General features: G+C 40.8%; 1 protein-coding gene and 1 long non-coding RNA gene across 4 annotated transcripts in view; one reads left to right on the top strand and one right to left on the bottom strand.

The window, feature by feature from the left end:
- Nucleotides 1–6315: 6315 nt before the first annotated feature.
- LOC139041629 (uncharacterized) overlaps nt 6316–24078 on the top strand; it is a 108482-nt gene continuing 90719 nt past the window's right edge. For both annotated transcript variants that reach the window (XR_011497127.1, XR_011497126.1), the window contains exon 1: nt 6316–6593. This is a non-coding gene — a long non-coding RNA (uncharacterized lncRNA). The remainder of the gene's footprint in view (nt 6594–24078) is intronic.
- SSPN (sarcospan) overlaps nt 19892–24078 on the bottom strand; it is a 51618-nt gene continuing 47431 nt past the window's right edge. The window contains exon 4 of one of the 2 annotated variants that reach the window (XM_070494988.1): nt 19892–20351. In XM_070494988.1, the coding sequence (XP_070351089.1) occupies nt 20137–20351 (215 nt within the window). In that variant the 3' untranslated portion in view covers nt 19892–20136. Of the gene's footprint in view, nt 23221–24078 lie in introns of both variants that reach the window. The other variant, XM_044775246.2, reaches the window with a different exon arrangement.

Raw genomic sequence — 24078 nt, 5'->3', positions numbered from 1 at the left:
AGTGAAAACTGGTCCTGATCCCCCGCCCCCTGCATTGACTCTCCTTCTCAGCCCCTTACTTGTTCCCAGCATAGCACTTATTGTATTTGAAATTACTATCTTAAATGATATGTTTTCCGGTCTGTCCTACTAGAATATAAGCTCTTTAAAGGCAGGGTCACATCTGTCTGGTTCACAATACTGTCCCCTGTGCTCAAGGCAGTGTAAGGCACTGGGGAAACATTTGTTGTGTGTATGATGAAGGCCAGCAAAGGATTGATGGGTGTGGCTGAAACATAAGTAATAACATTTTCTATGTCCCTCAGGGACCCAAGCCTAGTCATTTTTCCACACTCCAAAGAGTCAACCTCTGATGTTTAAAGTTCCCTTTTCTCCTGATCACTCATGCTGGTTTCTAGATTCTGTGTCTGTGCCCTCAGAGGGCCCCTTCTAATCTGTTTCTATAGAAAGAATTTAAGACCTTGGCTAAAGCTTAAGCTAAGAAATTCCACTGAGCCTCAGCTATTGAGAGAAATCACTTCCCACACCGAGAGTGACAGGTTACAGCTCTGTTCATGGGAGCAGTCCGTCCTCAGAGAGCCCTGTGGGGTTGCTTGGGCACAGAGATGACAGAGAGCCTCTCTGTTTGGGGTGGGTTTTCGTCGCTTTGTTTTCTTGTGTGCTCAGTGGCTTGTTCCTAACTCGCAGCCAATCACCACACTGCCAGATGGTGCGAAAGATTTACCGGAATTTCGTTTTCAAATAAACCACAAGCTTGGATGAGCTAATGTTGTTCCACAGAAAAAAGCCACAAAACTGGACAAATTAGCGTTGTTTCAAGAAAAGAAACTTGTCCAAGCCATCAGCTCTGCCCTTCTCCAAAAGCTCTGATAGCTGCATTAAGACACTAGGGGATGGGGTCATTCTCGTGTGAGGTCACCACACCAAAGGATGGGTGGAGCGGGAGCACCTCCTCCCTTTACCACTGACTCCACAGAATAAGTTGGCAGTGCCATGGAAAATTTCATTCTCCCATGGAACTGATTGTTTCTGTCAAGTTCGTCTCAGTTACATCAAGAACCCAAGGATGGCAACAGCCTCTTCCAGCCTGTCAGCAATGGCCACAGTCTCTCCTCAAACACAGGCTGCCTGTGAGCTTCCCTTGACAGCAGGTCACCTGATGGCTGCTCAGCAGAGGCATGAAGGTAGATAACTTAAACACCACAGCTTCAGGGGGGGTTCCATGTTGGCCCCACCCTCAGCAGTAATGGCAATGGAGCCTAGTGGACAATGCTTCCAAGATCAGAATCCTAGATTCTGGTCCCAGCTGCACCACTTATCAGCTGTGGGATCACGGGCAGGTTGCAATCCTGTATACATGGTTTTATCATCCCTAAAATGGAGATAACAATATTAAGCCAACAGGATTGTCTTAAGGATAAAATTGAGATAAAAGTCCTTTGAGCTGTTCTCGACACATATAGTAAGTGCTCCCTCAATGTGAAAACTATGTGTGGTGATGCTGCTGCTGCTGCTGTTGATGATAATGTCGATTGTGTGGCTGCCCCCCTCATCCTACAGCACTCGGAGCCAGTCTCAGAGGAGGTGTGTCATCTGCTTCCTGTGGTCAGCTGAGTTGAACAAAATACCATGAAGTAAATCCAGAAAAATCAATCAATATTACTCAAGCAAAAAGGGCCCTTCTTAAAGAATCTAAAGAATTGCATCATCTTTCATCTTTTCTTTTCTGGACCAAACACGAGAATAGATCCCTTATGAACTTGGTGTTAACTTAGATTTCTATGAATTTGCCTCATTTTTGGAATTTTATATAATAAATATGTGTAGAGATTCTCTAAAGGGGTGTCTGTGATCTGGGGGTTGGAACTTTGTTTTGCTCCATGGTATAAAGAAACATGAACTTATTTGAGCAGAAATTCAGTCCATGGACTTGATAATAATAATGAAAATAGCTACCATTTGTTGGGTACTTTTCAAGCTAAGCAACTTTATATACTTTATTTTATTGAATCTTTGCTATAAATTTATAATATTTCCCCATTTTACAGACAAAAACACTAAAGAAAAATTTTACTAGTTGCAAAAAGACCATATCTGCTTGACCATAAGGGCTGCTCATTCTATTCTATCTCACCAAGATATTTTTGGGTAGAAGTCACTAGAGATGAACATTAGGCTAACATTAAGTAATAATGATAATAGTAGTAATAGTGATAATATCACTATCATTACCATTATTGAATGCTTAAAAAATACTCAAAATGCTTTATAAGTTTACCTCTGACCTCACAACCACCCTGTGAGGTAGAGACTTTCATTGGCTCCATTTTGCAGATGAGGGAACCAAGCAGAGAAGCTAATTGTATGTCAAATCACACAGCTGGTAGTAGATAGCAGAGCAGGGATTCAAACCCAGGCAGTTTGACCTTGACCTCTGTGCTATGCTACTTCTCACAGGCAGAGCCAGCCTTCTGAAGCTTGTGCACTGAGGAAAACGTTCCCCTCATCGAGCCAGATGCCCCGAAATTCTTGCAGCATCCACCACAACACAGGGTAGACCCATCAACTCTGTAGGGACCCTTGTCTACACACACAGATTTGGGTTGTGACTTGGTAAAGACAGACAGTGAAGTCTGTGACTTCTTGCTGGGCATTCCAGGAGTTGGGGAAGGGGATTATGAAAAATTATTTGCTGATGTGATAAAAGTCTATAAAGTTTGACTGGATTCCTGAGAAACAAGAGGGACAAATAATTTCTGGTCCATCTTCTTACAGGGCTTAATTTTGTTTTCTCTGGGTTTTATTTGTTTTACCTCAGAATGTGATGAATAAGAGAATATCTTTATTTCTTTTTTTCTTTCTGGCTGAAACCAAATCTTTAACTTCTCGATTGATATAAACATGCCCCTCCTCTCTCTCAGACTTGTTTCATTTCTTAAGGTTAAAATGAGATTTGGAGAAAGCTCTGTCCATTTTGAAGCCTCTGTCTTGACCCCCGACACTCCTGGATCCTGGCTGGGGCTATGTCTGCTCAAGACAGGAAAACCCCTGTCAGGTCAGTCACAGGCCTAAACAAACAGTGAATCTCCTCATAAAGAACCCAGCTGAGCTTCAAAGGTCCCCAAAGTCCCCTTCAGCAGCTTGACACGTGATCCCTTTGGGGGCCTGCATTTCAGAGGCTTCTGCGGTGTTTTCCCTTCCCAGGGCAGGCCCCACCAGGCACTGACTCACTGCTTATCAATCTTTACTAGAAGTTCCGGATGAAGCAATGCAGGAGAGAAATTCACTGTTTCTACTCCCTAAATCTGGCCATGACTCATTATTCAGCAAACACCAAATGGTTCCACATCCTCCTCCCGGGAAGGAGGCGCAGAGCCCATTACATAAGCAGCAGTCTACAGCTGCTCTTGGGTAATTGAAAGTGAAGCCTTTCTGACTGGAAGCCCTGCTGGGAGTGACATGACTCTTTCCTCACTCCATGATACCGATCTTTATGAGGGGAGAAACCCTCTCCAGGAGAAGGCCCCCAAAGCCAGGGTGTGCTGTGGGGGGTTGTTTTTTTGCACAGTAGGCCTGATGTTTGGAATAGCTGTATTTTCTGCCTCGTTAAAACACAGCCCTTCCACAGAGTCTCTGATCTTATCTCCTGATGAGCTGGAGCCGAGCTTCGTGAGGCGGAATCTCGCCTGGCGCGCCAAACAGCCGAGGAAACGTGGCCTGGGGTTTCGGTGCCCAGGGACCCACCCAAGAAAGACCACCCAGGAATGATCATCTTAGGGAGAGGATTCACAAGAGCTGTGTTTTGTAATAAGCTCAGCACTGTGATCAGAGAAAATAGAGTTGAATTGCAAAGCCCGGAGTAAAGGAGACAGTTGTTTATCTGGTTCAGGGAGAGGAGAAGTGACTTTAAATTGCTCTTCGAAAGAAACAGAGGGGTTAGTCAAGATCATCTCTGGGCTTAGTAATCCTGTCTTTTTTCCCAGTCTGCATTACCAGGGAATTCCCAGTGGTGGGAAGCAGAACAAATTCTGAATATCCATTTCTGGAACCTGTTTCACATAGAGAAGTCCTGCTTATAGATACCACAGGAAGTACAAGCTGATGAAGAGAAGACTATCTTTTTGATGCCACCCCTAGGGGCTTAGGGTGTGTTTATATACCTGGTTACTTGGGCAAGACCATGACCCTCCTTAAGTGGACCTTATTGTCTGCTTGAGCTGAGTTGGGAAGGGCCTGCTTGGGAGGAGTGGTAGCTGAGGGATCACGTTGGCCTCCAGCTTGGCAATGCCTCAGTCCTCAAGGGGAATGTTCCAGGAAACATCCCCCAACATCACAGAGAAATGAGATCTTGAGAAGACTGGCCTAAGTAGCTCGGGAAAGCCTACAAAACTGGAGCATTTTGGTGAGAAATGCAGGTGGAATGGCATTGTTATGTTACCCAAAATTGGTATTGCCATGAATGGGGCATTGCCTTGAAGTTCTCAACCTTCCTGAAAGTCATGACATGGTGTTATAGGCTGAATTTTATACCCCTCAAAATTCATATGTTGAAGTCCTAAACCCCAGTATCACAGAATGTGACTGTCCTTGGAGACAGGGCCTTTTAAAAAGATAATTAAGTTAAAATGAGGTCACGAGATGGGACCTAATCCAATATGACTGATCTCTTTATAAGAAGAGAAGATTAGGACACAGAGACATACAGACGGAAGACCATGTGAAGACACAGAGAAAAGATGGCCATCTGCAGCCAAGGAGAGAGGCCTCAGAAGAAACCAACCCTGTTGACACCTTGATCTTGGACTTCCAGCCTCCAGAACTGTGAGACAATAAATTTCCATTGTTTAAGCCACCCAGCCTGTGGTACTTTATTGTAGCAGCCTGAGAAGACTAATGCGCATGGTGACTCTGCAATTCTCCTAAATTTGGAGACCTTGGCTTTTCTTTGTAGCTCTAATCCTGTCCCTTTCATATGTAGTCTTCAGAAGACAAGCTAGGACGTGCAGAGAGACAGGTCTTCCTTCTCCAATTAAAATCCCTGAGTATGAATGGAGCTGTGGATACTGGATTCCTGAGTTCTTTGATAAAAACACAAAGGCACAAAGGCCCTGGTGAGGAGAAGCACAAGAATGTCCCAAGGTCCTGGCAAGGAAATACAGTTCCGTGGGCTTTCTACTCCAGGACACCTTAACCAGCACTGTCTGAACAGTGTGCCCAACCTAAGAGGCATTTTCCCTGAGCCCCACTTTATAACTCCATTTACCTGGAGCCTGGCCAGGCCTCCAGCAGCTCCTACTCAGTTAAGAAACTGCCAAAGGAGCGCTTTATCCATATGCCTCGATTGTATCAAGGGAAACTGATCTTAGGCTTAGGCCAGGAGGGCATCAGCGGACCCTTCAGGAAGGAATCCTGCCGGATACATAGTGTTGGATAGTTGGCTGTGAGCTTTGGTAGAGCTTAGTTTCGTGTTCTTTTTCCCACGATGCAGGTATTGGACACCAGCTTCAACAGGATGGTACCCCTGGAGGGTTAGTGACTGGACCCCCTGCTCCCCTTTGTATCAATTGCCCCAGTTGTAGCCTTCTCAAACCTTCCAGAAATCTAATGTTTTAACTGAATATTCTGGTTTTGTTTCCTTTCTTCCTTCTTTTCTTCCTTTTTTAAAACTCTATTTTAATTAAACGCTCTTTGGTTCTCTGCAAAGCTAACCTCAACTGTTAATGTCCCTGGTGTGGGCAGGAAAGGTTGGGTTCCGGCGGCCTTTCAAAGCTGTGCCAATCCCTTCTCCCTTCTATGACGCCTACGTGAAGAAGAGGACAATGGGGCACTGTGGGCCAGCGTCTCAGGACAGTTCCTTAGAGCCGCTTCCCCTAACACTGCTCTTCCTTCAGGGCTGTCAGGTACGGGTGGGGCCTGAGAGAACCTCCCAGCCTCATCATTTCATTTGAGACAAAATTTAGAGAGGCCTTAAGAAGAAAATTAAACACAACCAGCATCTTAGCACATGCTGCAATTCAGAGATGAAGTGTATTTTAGGGGAAAAATTAAACCCTAAACCCATAGGTAACAGCTAAATCCTGACATAAACGCCTCATAAACTTGGAACTTCCAACGCAGCCCTGAGAATGCCACTGGCTCCCACGCGCTGACGGCAGGCCTGGCCCTCCGCCAGGGAGTTCAGTTGCAAAGTTGGAAACTCCCTGACTTAAAACAATGTCTGGGTGTTTTCTGCTCCATTGGACCTCTGAAGGAGGGTAAAAAGTTTAATAAATTAGTTGTTTAATTTGACTTCTCCTGCTCTGCGTACCTCCCTGTTTCATCTGCCTTCGTTATCACCCCTATTACAAATGTGCCCGCCATAAAAGGCAGGGCAGTAAACCCACTCAGTGAGCCCAAGGAAGGCATTGCTGGCTTCACGTTTATTGTCCACAGTGCAGCAGTGCACTTGGCTGTTGTGTAAGACAAGCCAGCCCTCCAAAAAATAGGACACAGTCCCTGCTTTCTAGTTTATAAACCAGTGTTCCCGATAGAAGACCGGTCAGCCCTGCTCCTTGTCCTCTTCCTCCTCCAGGTCCTCCTCTACTGGGCTAGAGGTAAGAGCACACAGCCAATCTTTCACTGCTTTCAGGGTCAAGGGTAAAAGGAGTGATTTGGAGTTGTCTTTGAAGTAATCTTCCCTTCCCAACCCAACTTCTCTTTGCTGAATTTGACTTTTAGGAGGAGTGAAATATGAAGAAGGGAAAACAAGTGGACGTGGGAATACCTTATCAAAAAGTATTTGCTAGCAGGGAAGAACATAAATGAATACACAAATGGGAAATTACAGAATTGCAGAAATGGAAGAGGACTGGGCGCTGGCAAACTTATTCCCTTACTTTACAGAGAAGGAGAGGGAGATGCAGGAAGACTGGGGACCTATGCAAGGAGAGAGAGTAATCGTTGAAGAGTGTAATACTCACTCCTTCTTGTTTCTAAGTCAATGCGCCTTCTTGAGGTAGATTTCCTCCTAGATGCCAAAGAAACCTATATGATTGGGGAGGCCATCCATGGGCCTAATCCTACCCTAGCTTCATCTTCGCCTGCAAGTTCTTTCCTCTCAGCCCATGCCATTAAATGAAACTGCCCAGGGATGTCACTTTAAGCTGCTGTCTGTCAATTATATCTCCATGTAAATGAGTAATTTGAGAATGGTGGAATGAAGAGAGCACTGAGTGAGGAGTCATGAGTCCTGAACTGCGTCCAATGATCCAGGCAGCCTTGAACAATGCATTTAGCCGAATAATCTAGACAGCATTGTCTAAGAGAATTATTATGCAAAGCACAAATATGAGCCACGTGTGTAATTTTGAATCTTCTAGTGGTCATATTTTTAAAAGTAAAATGAAACAGGTGGGATTCATTTTAATGATGTATTTTATTGAACCTAGTCTATCTAAAATATTATCATTTCAACCTGTCATCGATAAAGAATGTATTACTGAGATATTTTATGTTCCTTTTTTTTGTGCTACGTCTTTGAAATTTTGTGTGTGTTTTGCACTTACAACACACTTCAGTTCAGACTAGCATTTCAAATGCTCCGTGGCCACATGTGACCAGTGGCTACCACATGGGACAGGGTAGATCTAGAGCTGTTTTCTCATCTGTAAAATGAGAGACTATCAAGCTGTCTCCACTCAGAGTCCTAGGAATTCTTTAGAGGTACCTCAAAGAGTGTGTGTGTGTGTGTGTGTGTGTGTGTGTGTGTATTATGGATTTGGGAGGGTTTGAGATGTCCAGCTTTGGATCATCTACTTCCACTTCATGCCAAATACATCTAGAGTTAGCTGTTCTAAATATTGGACTTTGATGTGAGATTTTTGTTGGGCGAAGAGTTTCCATGGCTAAATAAAGAAGCTAAAAACCCTTGCACAGCATAACCCGCAAGTAGAACCAAAAGTGCCAGGCCAGCTTCTGGAGCAACGAGGAGTAAACAGTCACCTGCCAAGAAAGAAAAGGTCCAGGTGACAAGTATGGGAGTGGCCCTACGCACCAGGTGGCTGTAAAAGACATATGGCCTCATAGCTGTGGCTTGTAACCTAGTGTGTCAGGCATGGACTGACTTCCTCCCGCTTGGTCAGGTTAATGGATAGTAGTTCCAGTTATTGGCTGGGGCTCTGACTGGTGGGGCTGTCGAGGGTCTCTGACCTTTTCCATAGGCCGGTGCATCTGGAATCATGGCTGAGTGATACACATAGGTAACAGAAGGAAGGACTTTCTGCGGAATACAGAGTGTTCTTGGCTCTCTTGCTCCCTAAGCATCCTAGCTGACAGAAACTCTGCCCATGGGGGCTCCATATGTGGCTCCAAGAATTTTCCCTGCTCTCTTCATTTTAAACTGTTACATATAAGAAATTACACACAACAGCAAAACAGCTGCAAGATTCAAACAGCTATATCAGCAAGGGATGCAGCACTGGAGGATGTCATTAAATCCAGCTTCAAGTCCAGCAGCCAGCACACCCACTCACTTCCCAGGCCCAAGCCAGTATGAGATGGAGCTGGTGGCTGCAGTCCTCTGAAACCCAACTGCTCAGGAAATTCACACATTTTTGTTAGATTATTACCTTTCATTTAACGAGTTATTAAGTAGCTCCACTGAGTTCAGTTAGACACATGGTCCCCACCCTTACAAAACTTCTTAAATGTCATGGTAAAATGAAGATGTCCTCCTCATTAGTTGGCTAAGGATTCCCAGAGTCTTAGACAAGCTAGAGATGAGTAAAAAATATAGCAGTCTCTGACATGTTTATATTACCAAGGAGACAACTACAAACATAGCCTGGAAAGGCTATTTCTTCAAAAAATTAAAAATAGAACTACCATATGATCCAGCAATTCCACTTCTGGGTATTTATTCAAAAGAAACAAAAATACTAACTCAAAAAGATATCCGCACCCCCATGTTCATTGAAGCGTTGTTTACAATAGCCAAGATGTGGAAACAACCTAAGTGTGAAAATGTGTAAGAAAGGTGAATGGAATATTATTCAGCCACAAAAAAGAAGGAAATCCTGGCATTTGCGACAACATGGAGGGACCCTGAGGGCATCGTGCTAAGTGAAATAAGTCAGAGAAAGACAAATACTGTATCACCTCACTTGTATGTGAAATACAAATCAAACAAACAAACAAAAAACCAAATTCATAGATGTAGAGAACAGATTGGTGGTTGCCAGAGCTGGAGGGTGGGTGGTGGGTAAAATGGATGAAGGGGCTCAAAAGGTACAAACTTCCACTTAGAAAATAAAGAATTCCTGGGGACGTAATGTACAGTATGGTAACTATAGTTAATAATACTGTATTGCATATTTGAAAGTTGCTAAGAGAGTAGATCTTAAAAGTTCTCATCACAAGAAAAAAATTGTTTGTAATGATGTGAGGTAATGAATGTTAACTGGACTTATTGTGGTGATCATTTCACAATATATACAATTATCAAATCGTTATGTTGTAGACCAGAAACTAATATAATGTTATACCTCAATTAAGGAAAAAAGTGAAATCTACTCTCAGATCCATCTCTAAAAAACAAAAGAAAAATTGTAATATGGATGTTTCTAAGGGAAAAAACCCAAAACAGCCTGTACATTCCCTACTTTCCAACTCTTCTCCATTTACTTCCCTCTGTTTAGTGGTATTTGGGTCTTTGGATTGAGTATAAACAGAAATCCTCAGAGAGAACTCTAGCTCTTTCTCCAGGTACAAGGGAAGATATAGTCTAAGTGTCTGGCAACATACAAATTATAACAATAGATCTTTCAATGTGCCAGACATTGTGCTGTGCACTTACTGTGGCACGTAGCTTTATTCAAGTTTACCACCACCTTCCTCAGTAGCCCATGACTTCTAAAAGAAGCAGCTGTCTTAGTGAGGATCAGACACTTTCCCAACATCATAAAGTTAGGCTGTGCTAGAGCTCGGATTATAACTCAAGCTTAAGGGATATGCCTTAAGAGCCTGTGAACCTTATGTACAGTATTTTCTTGCTACTTTTTGGTGGCCAAATTCATGCATTCTTTTTAAAAGAAAATCCTATAGAAGTTCATTGGCTATAATAGTAGAGGAGAGAACAAGTGTGTTCCTGCTCAGAATTTATTAATTTGAGAGATGGTATTAATTAAACTACATATACTTACGTTTTGATAGACACAGAGAAGGCCTCCATAATTGTAATGTATTATTGGTCTGGAGCAGCTCCCTGTCTCTTGTAGGAAGTTCCTTTCCTCCTATTTAAGAACAAATGTCTTTCCTTACCTCACCTCTTTGATTCCTACCAAGGGCCTGGACTTATGTCTTACTTTCATAGGGAAAAAAAATTGGGGGCAAGTGGTTTGGTGAATTATTTTTCTACTATGTGAATTTAATTATATTAAATCTTGCAAAGCTTTTCAGATGAATTATACTCAGTTCTATGTTTAACAACTTACTTTTCTTGAAAAAAATAAAATGAGGTGAAATTTAGATTTTCTAGGAAAAATAGAGTAAAAGCATCATGACCTGAGCGATCTTACTCTCAACTGTCTGACAGCTGAGATGTCTTCTGATACAAGCGTGTTATCCAAGAAAATCATCTGAAAAGCACTGGGGTTTCTAAGTATTTGCATTTTAATAGGGGCCTCTTGCAAACCAAACTTTTCTAGACCCAAATAATGAGACTGTTATGATGGAATGACCTATGGTTGGGCTAATGTTTTGGATAGTAGTCCCCATTTTCCTAGACACTCATTTCACACCGTCACTCTCCTCAAAACTCCAATACTTCTTCTGAGCTTCTCTTTCAGCTTATGATCTTTTTCCTATTTCACTGAGAAAACAGAAGCAATCAAAAGAGAACTTCCACAAACGTCAACCACATCTCCCCACCTAATTGCATCTCCCCCCATATATCCTGCCTTCTCTCCATTTACTGAGGATGAATTGTCTCTGCTTCTAAGTCCAAGCCCAGTGCTTTATCATCCTCTCTCATCAACTCATCGACATCACTTAATCTCCTTTCTCCTGTATCAACATTTTCTCTTTTTCTACTGAACCATTTTCATCAGCATACAAATATGCTGTTATTTCTCCCATCTTTAAAGCAAAACAAAATAAAACCCTCTCTTGATCCTTTACTCTTCTGTGAATGCTGCCATTTCTCTATTCCTCTTTGTAGAAAATGCCTCAAAAGAGTTCTCTTTATTCACCATCTCCTATTCTCCTCCTTTCGTTTTCTCTTGAACCCATTGCACTCAAACTTGCATCTCTACCACTCAAGGAATCAGCTCTTTTCAAAAACCTATAAATAAATTCTCAGTTCTCTCTTACTCAACCAATCTGTAGCATTTAACACAGTTGCTTGCTCCATTCTCCTTTAAACACTTTCTTCACACAGCTTCCAGGATGCCAAGATCTTTGATCATTCTTCTGTCTTCTTTGACAGTTCGTCCTCATGTCCTCATATTTAAATGCTGGATGGCCTCCAGGATGGTCCTTGGTAGCTATACTCCCTTAGAGATCTCATCTAGTTTCATCGTTTGTAACACCATCTTTCATGAGGAGTACTGAGTGTATATCTCCAGCCCAGACCACTCTCCTTAACTCCAGACCAGCATAACCAATCACCTGCTTGACATCTTCACATAGCTGTTTCAATCCTGTCAACCTGAACTTATCAACTTGAACTGACTCTTCACACAGTCTTCCCTCCCTCAGTAAATGACAGCTCCCCCCTCCCAGCTCCTCAGAGCCAAAACCTTGGAGGCAGAAAAGGAGGACAAAAATAATTCATATTTTATAGGGCTATTGCAAAGATTAAATGAGTCAATATTTGTCAAGAACTTGGAACAGTGCCTGGCATATAATTAGTACTACATAAACTTTTGTTAAATGATTAAAATATATAATCACCTTTGGCTCTTCTTCTTCTCTCCTACCCTATATCTAATCATCAGCTAATCTCATTGGCTCTTCCTTAGAAATATGTACAAAATATGGTCACTTCTCATCTCCATTGCTAAGACCCCAGTCTAAGCCATCATCACCTCTTGCCTGGATTATTGCAATAGCATCTTAACTGGTATCTCTGCTTCTGTGTCTGTCTTACTATTGTCAATCTCAACACAGAAGCCAGATTAATCTCTTTAAAACAGAAGTCAGATTGTGTCATTTCTTTGCTCGAGATCCTTTGATATCTCCCATTTCACTCAGAGTAACATCAAAAGTCCCCACAATGCCCTGTAAGGCCCTTCATGCTCTATAAGCCACACCATCTCCACCTCTCTGAACTTACCTCCACCACATACCTCCTTACACTCTGTGCTCCACCCACACACTTGCCCTTCTTGCTCTGACATGAATATATCAAGTATGCTCCTGCCTACAATCCTTTGTATATTCTGTTTTCTGTGTGCCTGGGTTGCTTTTTCCCAAGTTGGCTGCCTGATTCTTTCCCTCATTTTCTTTAGACGTACTAAGTGTCATCTTGTTAGAAAAGTTTTGGCTATCCACTCCACATTCAGAGGTAACTACCGCTTCCACAGTTCCCATTTTCCTCTTTCCTGCTTTTCTGGGCGTTCCAAAGCCCTTACAAGCTTATCGTTAGGAATTATTTGTTTATTGATTATCTCTCCCCCAACTACAATGTAAGCCTCACGAAGGCAGGAACGTTTTTTACGTATAGTTATGTGCCGCTTAATGATGTTTCAGTCAACAACAGACCGCATATACGACGGTGGTCCCATAAGACTAGTACCATATAGCTTAGGTGTGTAGTAGGCTGTACCATTTAGGTATATGTAAGTACACTGTATGATGTTCACACAATGACAAAATTGCCTAACTACGCATTTCTCAGAACATATCCCCATCGTTAAGCAACGCATGACCGTACTGCTGTAGCTCCAGTACCTAGAACTGTGCTTGGCACAGAGCAGGTGCTCAATAAATATTGGTTGAAGAATTACAAATGAAGCCCCATTACTTGTGCAGCTGTCCACTTGCTCCCTTATATGACTGGCTTTTGTGTGCACATAGCCCAAGAAACCCAGATTTTGGAAAAATTCTGAAACATGAGATCTTTCATAGTCAACTTTGCTAAGGAAAATAAAAAGATTTATTCTATGAATGTGAGTTAAAGTTATGTAATTATATCTGGTAAAGGCCCTCTTCAGCTTGAGACTATGCGACTAAGAAATGGCCTGTTTACAGAATGTTTCTCCCTCTCTTAAACTACCCTGAGGTCTCCTGGATAGCAACAAAGCTACAAGTGCCAAAAGTACCACCTAGTGGATGAAGGGCACAGCATGAACAAAGGCACAGAGATGAAAAAGTGGGTACAAAAAGCTGCACTGAGGGAAATAGAATAGATAAAAGAATAAGTTGTGGCAAGGACGTGTAGCAACTTGAATGCCAGGCTACAGGTCAAATAGTCCACATTAACATGGCTAATTTTTTTTTTTTTTTAAGATTTTATTTTTTCCTTTTTCTCCCCAAAGCCCCCCGGTACATAGTTGTATATTCTTCGTTGTGGGTCCTTCTAGTTGTGGCATGTGGGACGCTGCCTCAGCGTGGTCTGATGAGCAGTGCCATGTCCGCTCCCAGGATTCAAACCAACGAAACACTGGGCAGCCTGCAGAGGAGCACGCGAACTTAACCACTCGGCCACGGGGCCAGCCCCAACATGGCTAATTTTTTAAAGCTCAATTGAATAAATTACTAAAAATTGATTCAGCAGTCTTAATGAGCTGTGCTCTAAGGAGAAGATAGTAAAGATACACTTCCTGCCTATAGTGGCTTCTACAGATAAGAATTAAACACCTTACACATTTTTCATTTCTTATAATAGCTGTACTGAGATATAATTTATGCATAATAAAATTTACCTATTGTAACTATACAATTAGATGATTGCAGTAAATTTATAGAGTTGAGCAAGCATCACTACATCCACAGCTTGAAGAAGGTCCCTTCTGTTCCTAGTTTGTTGAGAGTTTTTAATCATGAATGGATGTTATGTTTTGTCAAATTCTTTCTCTGTATCTACTGAAATGATCATATGGTGTTTGTCCTTTATATTTTAGATTGATTTTCAGATCTTAAACCAACTTAGCATTCCTGGGATAAAGCTTACTTTGTCTTCATTTTATACATCACTGGATTCAATTTGCTAAAATTGTGTTGATTATTGTGTCTGTGTTCATGAAGGTCATGTGATGTCTTTGTTTGACTTTGGTGTCAAGGCAACATTGGCCTTATGAAATGAATTGAGAAGTCTTCCTTCCTCTACTTTCTGAAAGACTTTTTGAAGGACGGTTATCATTTCTGCAAATATCAGATAGAATTCACTAGTGAAGCTCTCTGCGCCTGGGCTTGTCTTTGTGGGATAATTTTTAATTACTAATTCAATTTCTTTGTTTTTTGTAGATCTCTTCCAATTTTCTGTTTCTTCCTGAGTCAATTTTGGTAATTGTGACTTTCTGGAAATTTGCTCATTTCATCTAAGTTGTCTAAGCTATTGGCATACAGTAATCCTTTTAATTTCTGTAGGGTTGGTGGTGATGTCCTCTATTTCACTCCTGATTTTGGTAATTTGTGTCTTTTTTTTTTTTTTTTTTATCTTGGTCAGTCTAGCTACAGGTTTGTCAGTTTTCCTCATGTTAAAAAAAGACCCCAACTTTTGGCTCCATTGATTCTGTTTTCTGTTTTCTATTTCATTGATTTCTGCTCTAATATTTATTATTTACATTTTTTTGTTTACTTTAGGTTTTGTTTGCTTTTCTTTTCCTAATTTCTTAAAGTGGAAACTTAGGTTATTGATTTGAAGGCTTTCTTTTTTTCTCATACAGTTATTTGAAACTATAACTTTCCCTCCAAGCACCACTTTAGCTGTACCTCTTAAATTTTGAAATGTTATATTTTGGTTCCTTTCAGTTAAGATATCTTCTAATTTTCATTGTGATTTCTTTTTTGAACCACACATTACTTAGAAGTGTGTTGTTTAATTTCCCAATATTTGAATATTTCCCAGATTTCTCTCTGTTGTTGATTTCTAATTCTGTTGTGATTGGAAAACATACTTTGTACGATCTTAATCCTTTTACATTTATTAAGGCTTGTTTTAGGTCTCAGCCTTTGGTCGATCCTGGTCTAACCATATGTGCTTGAAAGCAGGTGCATTCTGCAACTGTTGGGTAGAATGTCTCTATACGTCAGTTAGGTTGAGTTAGTTGACAGTGTTGTCAAGTCTTCTATATTCTTACTGGTTTTTTGTGTGGTATTTCTATCAATTACTGAGAATGAGGTATTGAAATCACCAGCTATAAATGCTGAGTTATCTAATCTCTTTCAATTCTGTTAGACTTTATGTCATATAATTTGGGGCTTTATTGTTAAGTGCATTTACATTTATAAGTTTTATATCTTCCTGATGCAATGGCATGGAAGTCTCATCATTTTCCATTTTAAAGATTATATCGCCCTGACTGTCTAGCTGTTGCCTCCATTTCCTTAAGAGCTGAATATGGTTAATAATATCTATCCTGTTAGATTGTTGTAACAATTAATAAGGAAAATGGAAAATCTTTAGCACCTTGTTAGTCATGTAGCAAGTACTCAATAAATGTTAAGCCCCTTCCCAGTTCCCCTTGTCTTCATGTTATGTGATGTGGGTACAAAGTTGGCTTTGAATACAATTCTAAAAAGAGCAGTTTCTAGTGTTACTTTTGTTTCTAGTAAATATTGTTATACTCCATAGGAAAGTGGCATAAAAAGCATCAGACAAACCGGTAGCTGGGAGCATGGCTTTATTTTTCATCACTATGAGCCGCTGGAGAGCAAGCAGTATACTACTTTATTAGTTTCTGTACATTCCGCACATTATGTATCTTAATAAATATGAAATCAACCCAGCAAACTTTCTTGGAAAACTCATAAGTTATCTAAGTCTTGCTAGAGCTATCTCTCTTTAGGTGATAAAACTAAAAAACACAGTCGAGAAGCGTTTACCATATAAGTTCAGAAAATTAAAAATTAAAATTAAATAGCAGTTATCCTTAAAGTGGAAAGAAGTGTTTCTAATGGGGAAGAAGTAAAGGGGGACGGGGAGCATGGCTTCTAGATGCTGGCAACGCATTTTTTAAAAACTGTATGTTTGTTATGTATGTTTGTATGTTGTTTGTAGGTTTTCTATTATTGGTTGAACTGGATGTTTATATTTTATGTGCTTTTTATGTGTTTTCTATTCCAGAAATTAAAAGATAAAAAGAAATAATTGTTGTAAATGAGTTAATTAAGTGCTACGAGGGTGATTAGCTTCAGTCCTTGACTAATGATTATATTTGATTATATGATCATGATTATAGCATTTAGTAAGAATTCACTGTTCAACAAGCATCACACACGGAGCTTTACACTCATCATCTCATGTGATCTGCTGCATACAGAATTACCAGCCATGTACCACGATCATCATTCTAAAGATGAGGACACTGGGGGTCTGAAGAGTTAATCATTTGTCTGAGCTCCCACAGATAGGAATTAGATTAAATTAGGATTAGAATTTAGGAGTGTCTGTTTCCAAAGCTGGTCTTCATCCTCATGGGACTGCCAACAATTTGCGATTATCATACGGACAGAATTCTCCAAGGAACTGTACTTTACACAACTAACTTTGGTTTATTTTTACTGATAAATGGAAAAAAACTTGTTCAAATTTCTACCATAAAATCCCAGGTTTGTTGTTATTTCACAGCTTCAAGAACTAGTCCAGATTGGAGCTAAAAGATATCTCTGAAGAGAAAGTAGATTCTTGCAATTTCTTGAAGTATTAAAGGACTGGATAGTTTTGAGGTACTATGAAAGAAAATTTTTTGTCAAGAAGAGAAAATAAAAAATGAGAAAGTCATTGTCCAACACAAAGTAAACTAAAATAGGATAAATTTTCAAGAAATTGATAATGTATTAAAAAATGGTAAACATTTGACCTTGGTGCTAGAAACATTCCTTCAAATAGTCCAGAAGTTACGAAATTGGCAGATAAAGATACTTAATGCTAACACACTATTTGACAGTGCTGTGAAAAATACCTAGTCCTCTTTATGAAAATGCAATTTGCTGTTTTTCATCTTTTAGAAGAAACGTATTCAAATCACAAAAGTGTAAACAAAATAACAGTAGCAATAAAAATAGCAATATTTATCGAGTACTGATGATAATGATGATGCTGTGCTAGTCATTCTTCTAGGCTCTTTACAGGCATTGACTTATTCATTTCTCACAACACTATGAGGTAGGGTCTATTTTTCTGTCTCTATAATACCGATGAGGAAACAGCCACAGAGAGATTACTTCACTCACCCACATTTAACTAGCAAATGTTAAGTAGAACCAGGTTCAAGTGTAGCCAGTCTGCTACAGGTCCTGTTCTCACAACAACATTCTCACTGTTACAGAACAGACTGTAAATGTATCAACCTTGAAAAGGTGAAAGTAAATGCATGGTTGATAGAAACTATGATTCAGGAAAGAGAGAGGTGGTGTTAAGCAAATAGTAAGGGTGACTATATCCTCATCTTGCTTGGTTACTACATTAGTTTTCAACTGCTGGATAACAAATTACCACAGTCTTAGCAGCTTAAAACAATACCCATTTATTATCTTATACTTTTTGTAGGTTAGCAGTCTCGACATGGATTAGCTGGATTTTCTGCTCAGAGTCTCACCAGGCTGAAATCAAGGAGTCAGCCTGTCTGTGATCTGTGATCTGATTTTAGGCTGCAGTCCTCTTCCAAGCTCACTGGTTATGGTAGATTTCAATTCCTTTCAGTTGTAGGATTGCCGTCCTCCATGAAATACTCAATGGACAGTTCACAACATGGCTTTTTGCTTTCTTCCAGCCCAGCAGGAGAGCATCTGTTTGTTGCCTTTCCTTCTTTAAAATGACTCATCTGATTAGGTCAGGCCCACCCAGGATGTCTCTCTTTTAATTAACTAAACTCAACTGATTAGTAACCTAAATAAGGGAGTGATATTCCTTCATATTTACAGGTACTGTCCACACTTAATGGAAGGAGATTACATAGGGTGTGCACACCAGGGGGTAAATTTTGGGGGCTGTCTTAGAATTTCTACCTATGAAGAGTTAGGAATCAGAAAATAGCATCTAAAGTTAATGGCAACAAATAGATATTTAACCATATTATTTAAAATAAAGACTAAATGGATGAATATTAACACACTGAATAATGCATAGCTGTAAGAATGGCCAAAAAAGAAAGAAAATATGTAATGTAGCTAGAAAATATTGGAAGGAAGGAGGGAAGGAACGTGGAGGCTGAGTTTGAGCTGAATTAGTAGTTCTCAGCCCTGACTACAGCAGAATCACCTGAATGTCTTCAACAATGCCTGATGGTTAGGTCCCACTCAACATCAATGAAATCAGAACATCTAAGGGTGGGGATTAGTTGTAGGCATAGTTTCAAAGCTCCTCAAATGATTTTAATATGCAGCCAAATAAAAATCCACTGAGCTAAATCTTCATCTTTCTTAATGGAGACTTAGCAGTTTTTTGTGTTTTTCCCTAAAGTTGATAAAATAAAATACTAGAGGTATAATCATGTTATTCAGAGTTGTGGACATAATCCAGAAGCAGTGAAGTCAGAAAGGATTAATTTGGCTGCCTCCGAGGAGAACGAGGGGGACTGTGAAGACAGAGGGAGGAAAAGCAGCTCTGAGTGTAAACTTCTCTGTACTATTTGATTTTTTTTTTTTTTTACTATGTGCATGTATTATGTTGACATAAAAAATCTGTAAGAGTTTACAGTTCCTTCAACAAGTGAAGAATCAAAGCTCCCTATACGGTTAGTACTAAAACTTTACCAGTCTAGATATTACCTGCTCTTCTTTAAAGAAGTCATGGTACTACTAAACAATGAAATAAGTACTGTGCTTTATTCTTCTGATATAGAAACAGATCATTTTCAATGCTACTTTATTTAAAAAAATTCTCAGCTATTTTTACTCCCTTCAAGATGCCAGTGAGTATTAATTCACTATAGCTTTCTGTATTAGTTTCTTATAGCTGCTGTAACAAATTACCACAAACTGGGTCACTTAAAACAACAGAGATTTATTCTCTCACAGTTTGGGAGTTCAGAAGTCTGGAATCAGTTTCAACACTCCCAAACCAAGGTGTTGGCAGGGCCACGCTCCCTCTGAGGAGAACCCATTCCTTGCCTCTTTCAGCTCTAGTGGGTGTTGGCATTCCTTGGCTTGTGGCCACATCATTCCAGTGTCTGCCTGGTGGTCATGTTGCCTCCTTCTTTTCTAGGTCAAACGTCCCTCTGCCTCTCTCTTATAAGAATCATGTGATTACATTTAGGGCCCATCCAGATAATCCAGGATAATCTCCCCAGCTCAAGATCCTTAACTTAATCTCATCTGCAAAGTCCTTTTCCGCTATATAGGGTAACATTCATAGGATCCAGGGATCAGAATTCAGATATCTTTTGGGAGCCAATATTCAGTCTCTCATCCTTTTATTCTTCAGATTTTTAATTACTGAGCTAACTTCCCTTATCTATTCAAATGAAAGAACTATCTCTGAGGTAAAAATGAAATTTTAAAAACTGATTTATTTAGGGTTCTGCAAGCACTGTGAAAGTAGAATATATGATGGCAGAAAGTGTCCACATTTTCCAGAGTTAAGCAGTTTGCTTAATTATAGTTGCTTCTCCTACTACTTTTTGTATACTCCCTATCTTATTTAATATTTGATTTCTGCTTTTTCACTCTTTGAAAATATTGTCTTTCATTACGTCTTTAATTTGGCAGACGATAAATGTGATGAAGTGAATAAAAATATATCTACAAGTAATTCATGTTTTCATTTGTTCTTTATTAATAACTAGGCTGCTCAAGTCCATCGCAGTTTTCTTCAAACATTAATTTTGTTTTTTAAAAAGGCATTTGTTTGACTTTTGTACATATTTGCTTTAAACAACAAGAAATTTTGTGGATACGCAGTCTCTGTTTATTCGTAGTCTGAAAGAACACCTTTAATCACTAGGTGTTTAAAACTCCATCCTTTTGCAAGAATAATATCACGTAATTTTAGCCATATTAGACGTAATCACGGAACTCATAATAAAAATCATCTCCCTTTTCTCTCAGGTTTTCCTTTCCTTTTCTTAAAATTCTTGAAAGAAAAGAAGGAAGGAAAGAAAGAAAGTCACATAGAAAAGGAATATTTGAAGGAGTTTCATAGGTCAACACCCCAAAACATTGACTTGCCCAAATCCTTTCACTGACTGGGTCTTCCAGAGTGGTGCCAATGCCTTGGAATAAAGAGGGACCATTGTGGTTAAAACAGTGGGTAAAACTGAAGGTTCTCGTCTGGATCTCAGAGGGAGACCTGGTACTCTGTGCAAATATGGATAAACCATGTCACCTGTAAATTACTGGCTATTGGTTTCTTAAACCAAGTCATGCCTTCTCTTAATGGATATGTAAGTCCTGGGGACTTAGTGAGAAAGCTGTCTACCTTTCTCTTCCCTGTCGTGTCCCTGTTCTGGCCGTGACAAAATATCTTAAAAATTGGCTTTGAAAGTTTAATGTCCAGCATGACCTGTGTAGAGGTGATGCTTTTCTATTTCAAGTATCATTTTTATAAAAGTCTTCAAAGAAACACTTGCCTTATTTTCCAACCTAGCCCTTCCTCTTGTGTTTCTGAGAAATTGTTCAGCCTTCTAAATATCAAATCTGAAGTAACATCCGATTATGAAAACACAAAATATTTTTATAACCCAAACTCAGTTTCTACCCTAACTACATATCTTTCCTGTGTGTGTGTGTGTACGTATGTATGTATCATATGTGGGGACGGAAAACAGAAAGAATGAACTTCATGTCACTCCACTGCTTAAAACACTCCAGTGGCTCCCAAACTCCTTCCCGTGGGCTGCAAGCCCTTCTGTGAACTGACCCCAACTTACTCCTCATCCCCACCTGGTGGCAGCCCGCCCCTCTGACACCTTGATCAAGCTTCCTTAGTCTTCTTTCTGTGCCTCTGATTGCCTAACCACATTCCTGGACCTTAGCACTTGCTGTTCCATCTGCCTGGAATGGTTTTTTTCCCCAGATCATTGCATGTCTTGCTCCTTCTCATTAGTGAGGTCCCAGATCAGATGGCATGCCCTGAAAGAGACCTTCCCTTGGCATGCCACTGTTGCCCTTCCCCTTCATTCTCTCCCATAAGACTCTCCCATTAGATATTTACCACTATCTAAAATGTTCTATTTATTTGCTTATATTTTCACCGTCTGTTTCTCCAACAGGAATGTAAGCTTTATTGATTTCTGTGCATCCAGCTTCTAGAATGATGACTAACACAAAGCAGATATTCAATAAACTTGTACTGGAATATTGAGTCTTTTACATTTCCTTTCCCTCTTGCCCTTGTTTTTTATCTTGTGATCAAGAAGTACAGGCGTTCTGGAGAAGCACAGAGCATTCAAAGATCTCTAGACCCGGCTAAGTAAAAGGGAGCAGATCTTGGGGCAGAAGATCAGGGCAGGGCTGGGAGTCCTAGGATCTTGAACACTTGGGGATTTGAAGATGAGAGCTAATGGCTGCCCCTCTACCCACCGCATTCCCAGCCATCCACCCCAATCTCTTCTGGCCTAGCACAGACAAAAACATCTTCCTGGTCACCTCTCCCCCAAAGGACGCTTGGAGTATGGAGTACATGAATAATTTAATGATCCAGGGGCTGGTGGCCATTTCTACTAGACGTGCTTCAGGACAGTGTGAATAAGCAAGCTGGAAAGATGGCGCACACTCCTGCAGCCACGTTACAGACGCCCTGCCCTGTTCCCACCCTGGAAGGGGCTGCTTTGCTGAGTCACTCTGGGCTCGGGATGAGACCGGGCAGAGGAGACAGCTGCAAGGACGGCCTCCTTCTGGAGCTGTGTTTTCCTTGCCTCCGAGGAGGAGAGCTGAAATGGAAACTTCTGGCTAAACAGAATTGGAAGGTGGCAAGCAGGGATAGTGGTGGTCCTGTCTTTCTGCCCCAGGCTGAACTACTTTCGTTATTGCTCCATTTGAGTTGAGTTAAAAGCAGACAGATTGTCTTTTTAGTCTTTTTTCTCCTTTCAGTAGGTATCCAAAAGTCTAGAAATTGATATAATTTAAAGTTAATGAAAAGAAAGTTCAGCAGCTGCATCGTATTTCATGCCATTCTTTCCTTCTACTGGGTCCGGCCTCTCCCAGCTCCTCCAGCCTTCTGTTGTGTTGCCAAGGGCACCACACAGAGCCGAGGAGTCTGTTCTGAGGCCAAGGCAGGCTTCCCCACGGCTGATTTCACATTAGTCACTTACTCCGCAGGAGATAAGCTGGAGCCTGGTTCCCTTTTTCAACCTGAGCAGGTGAAGAATGTTTCTAACTATTCTGGCATTGTGACCAATGATGGTGCTTATATCTGTTTTACCTACCGACTCCAAAGCCCAATGTTTTTAGCTTTAAGTCGCATATTTGATTTCTCCTTCAAATGTGGTAGGGAGGAATAAGACCTGATTGCTTTGGAAGGAGTTTATGCTGCTCACCAGAGTCTCCAGCCGTTGTGCATGTCACGTGTCTATGTTGGTGGTTGTACAAAAGATGCAGATAAAAAATCAGAAGCAGTGGAAGGTTCGCCTGCAGCATGATTCCGCTAGCATTGTCAGGGACTCCCAGATCACTGTTCTTCCAAGCATAAAATGGCCTCCAGAATCTGTGGGTGTCAGGCCAATTAATTGCCATTGCCATTTCCAAATTTTCTTTAGAGCCCCTCCCTACCTTTTCTTTGTGTGCTGGTAATCACATGATATCTCCTGAGTGGTCCATGGCAACCCCACTAAAGGTGAAAGGATTGACACAACACTGGAAAGATTGACGGTCTGATGGGAGAAATGTCTCATTACTTGCACATGGAAACTTTTCACGCTGTTACAAGGGCTGACTCTGAAATCCTGGCACTCTTTAGAAGTACTAGCATGCAGCTTCCCAGAGGATGGGTCCAGCTTTGAAAAGGACATCACCAAAGGCACAGGAAGGTGACCGGCAAGGACTATCCAATGCACTTTGGCAATAGGAGCATTTGGAGCAGAGTCTAAAAGTAATCCCACATTCAAAGACTTGGTGCTGGTGGTGTCATTTCCTGCTGCAGATCTGGTCCCACAATGAGAAAACTTGTGCTTAGTAGGTACAGAGGCATGTTATGTTAACCGGAAACCAGACTCTAGTCTAAAAGTCTGAAATCTACCAGACAGTTCTCTAAGAAAGCACATTCTGGAAACTGCTCTCTATTTTGAATGTTAATTGCAGGCAAGTATGCCTTAACAGTTAAAGCTGGGTTTAGGTATAGGAAAAGGGACTTTTCACTGTCAAGCCATAACAGCATTGTTTTCCTGAGCACCTGGTAAACATGATAAAACAATTCCTGGGGCCGGCCCCATGGCCAAGTGGTTAAGTTCGCATGCTCCACTTCGGAGACCCAGGGTTTCACGGGTTTGCATCCTGGGCGCAGACATAGCACCGCTCATCATGCCACGCTGCGGTGGTGTCCCACATATCACAACTGGGAGGACCCACAGCTAAAATATACAACTGTGTGCTGGAGGGATTTGGGGAGAAAAAGCAGGAAAAAACAAAAAAAAGATTGGCAACAGTTGTCAGCTCAGGTGCCAATCTTTAAAAAAAAACCAAAAAACAATTCCCCTCCTCTTCTGTCTTTGGCTCATATTTTCAGATTCAAAGATGGGCTGGGAAACAGCATTGATAACAGGTAATGATAAGGACAAGCATAGACTGTGCCCTTAGAATGTTCCAGGCACTCTTTCCAGCACATTGCAGATATAAACTCATGTAATTTTCACAATGACTCTGTGAGGTAGGTGCCTTATTACTCTTATTTTATGGATGAAGGAACTAAGTATAGTTGAAGAATTTGTCCAGGTGTCTACAGCTAGTACAGATACCAAAACCTGGACTTGGACCCAGGCAATCTGACTAGGTCTAGAGTGTTTG

This window comes from Equus asinus, chromosome 22 (genome assembly GCF_041296235.1).
Source record: "Equus asinus isolate D_3611 breed Donkey chromosome 22, EquAss-T2T_v2, whole genome shotgun sequence".
Taxonomy (NCBI): Eukaryota; Metazoa; Chordata; class Mammalia; order Perissodactyla; family Equidae; genus Equus; species Equus asinus.
Note: the sequence above shows the minus strand (reverse complement) of the source record. Positions and strands in the feature narration are given on the sequence as shown.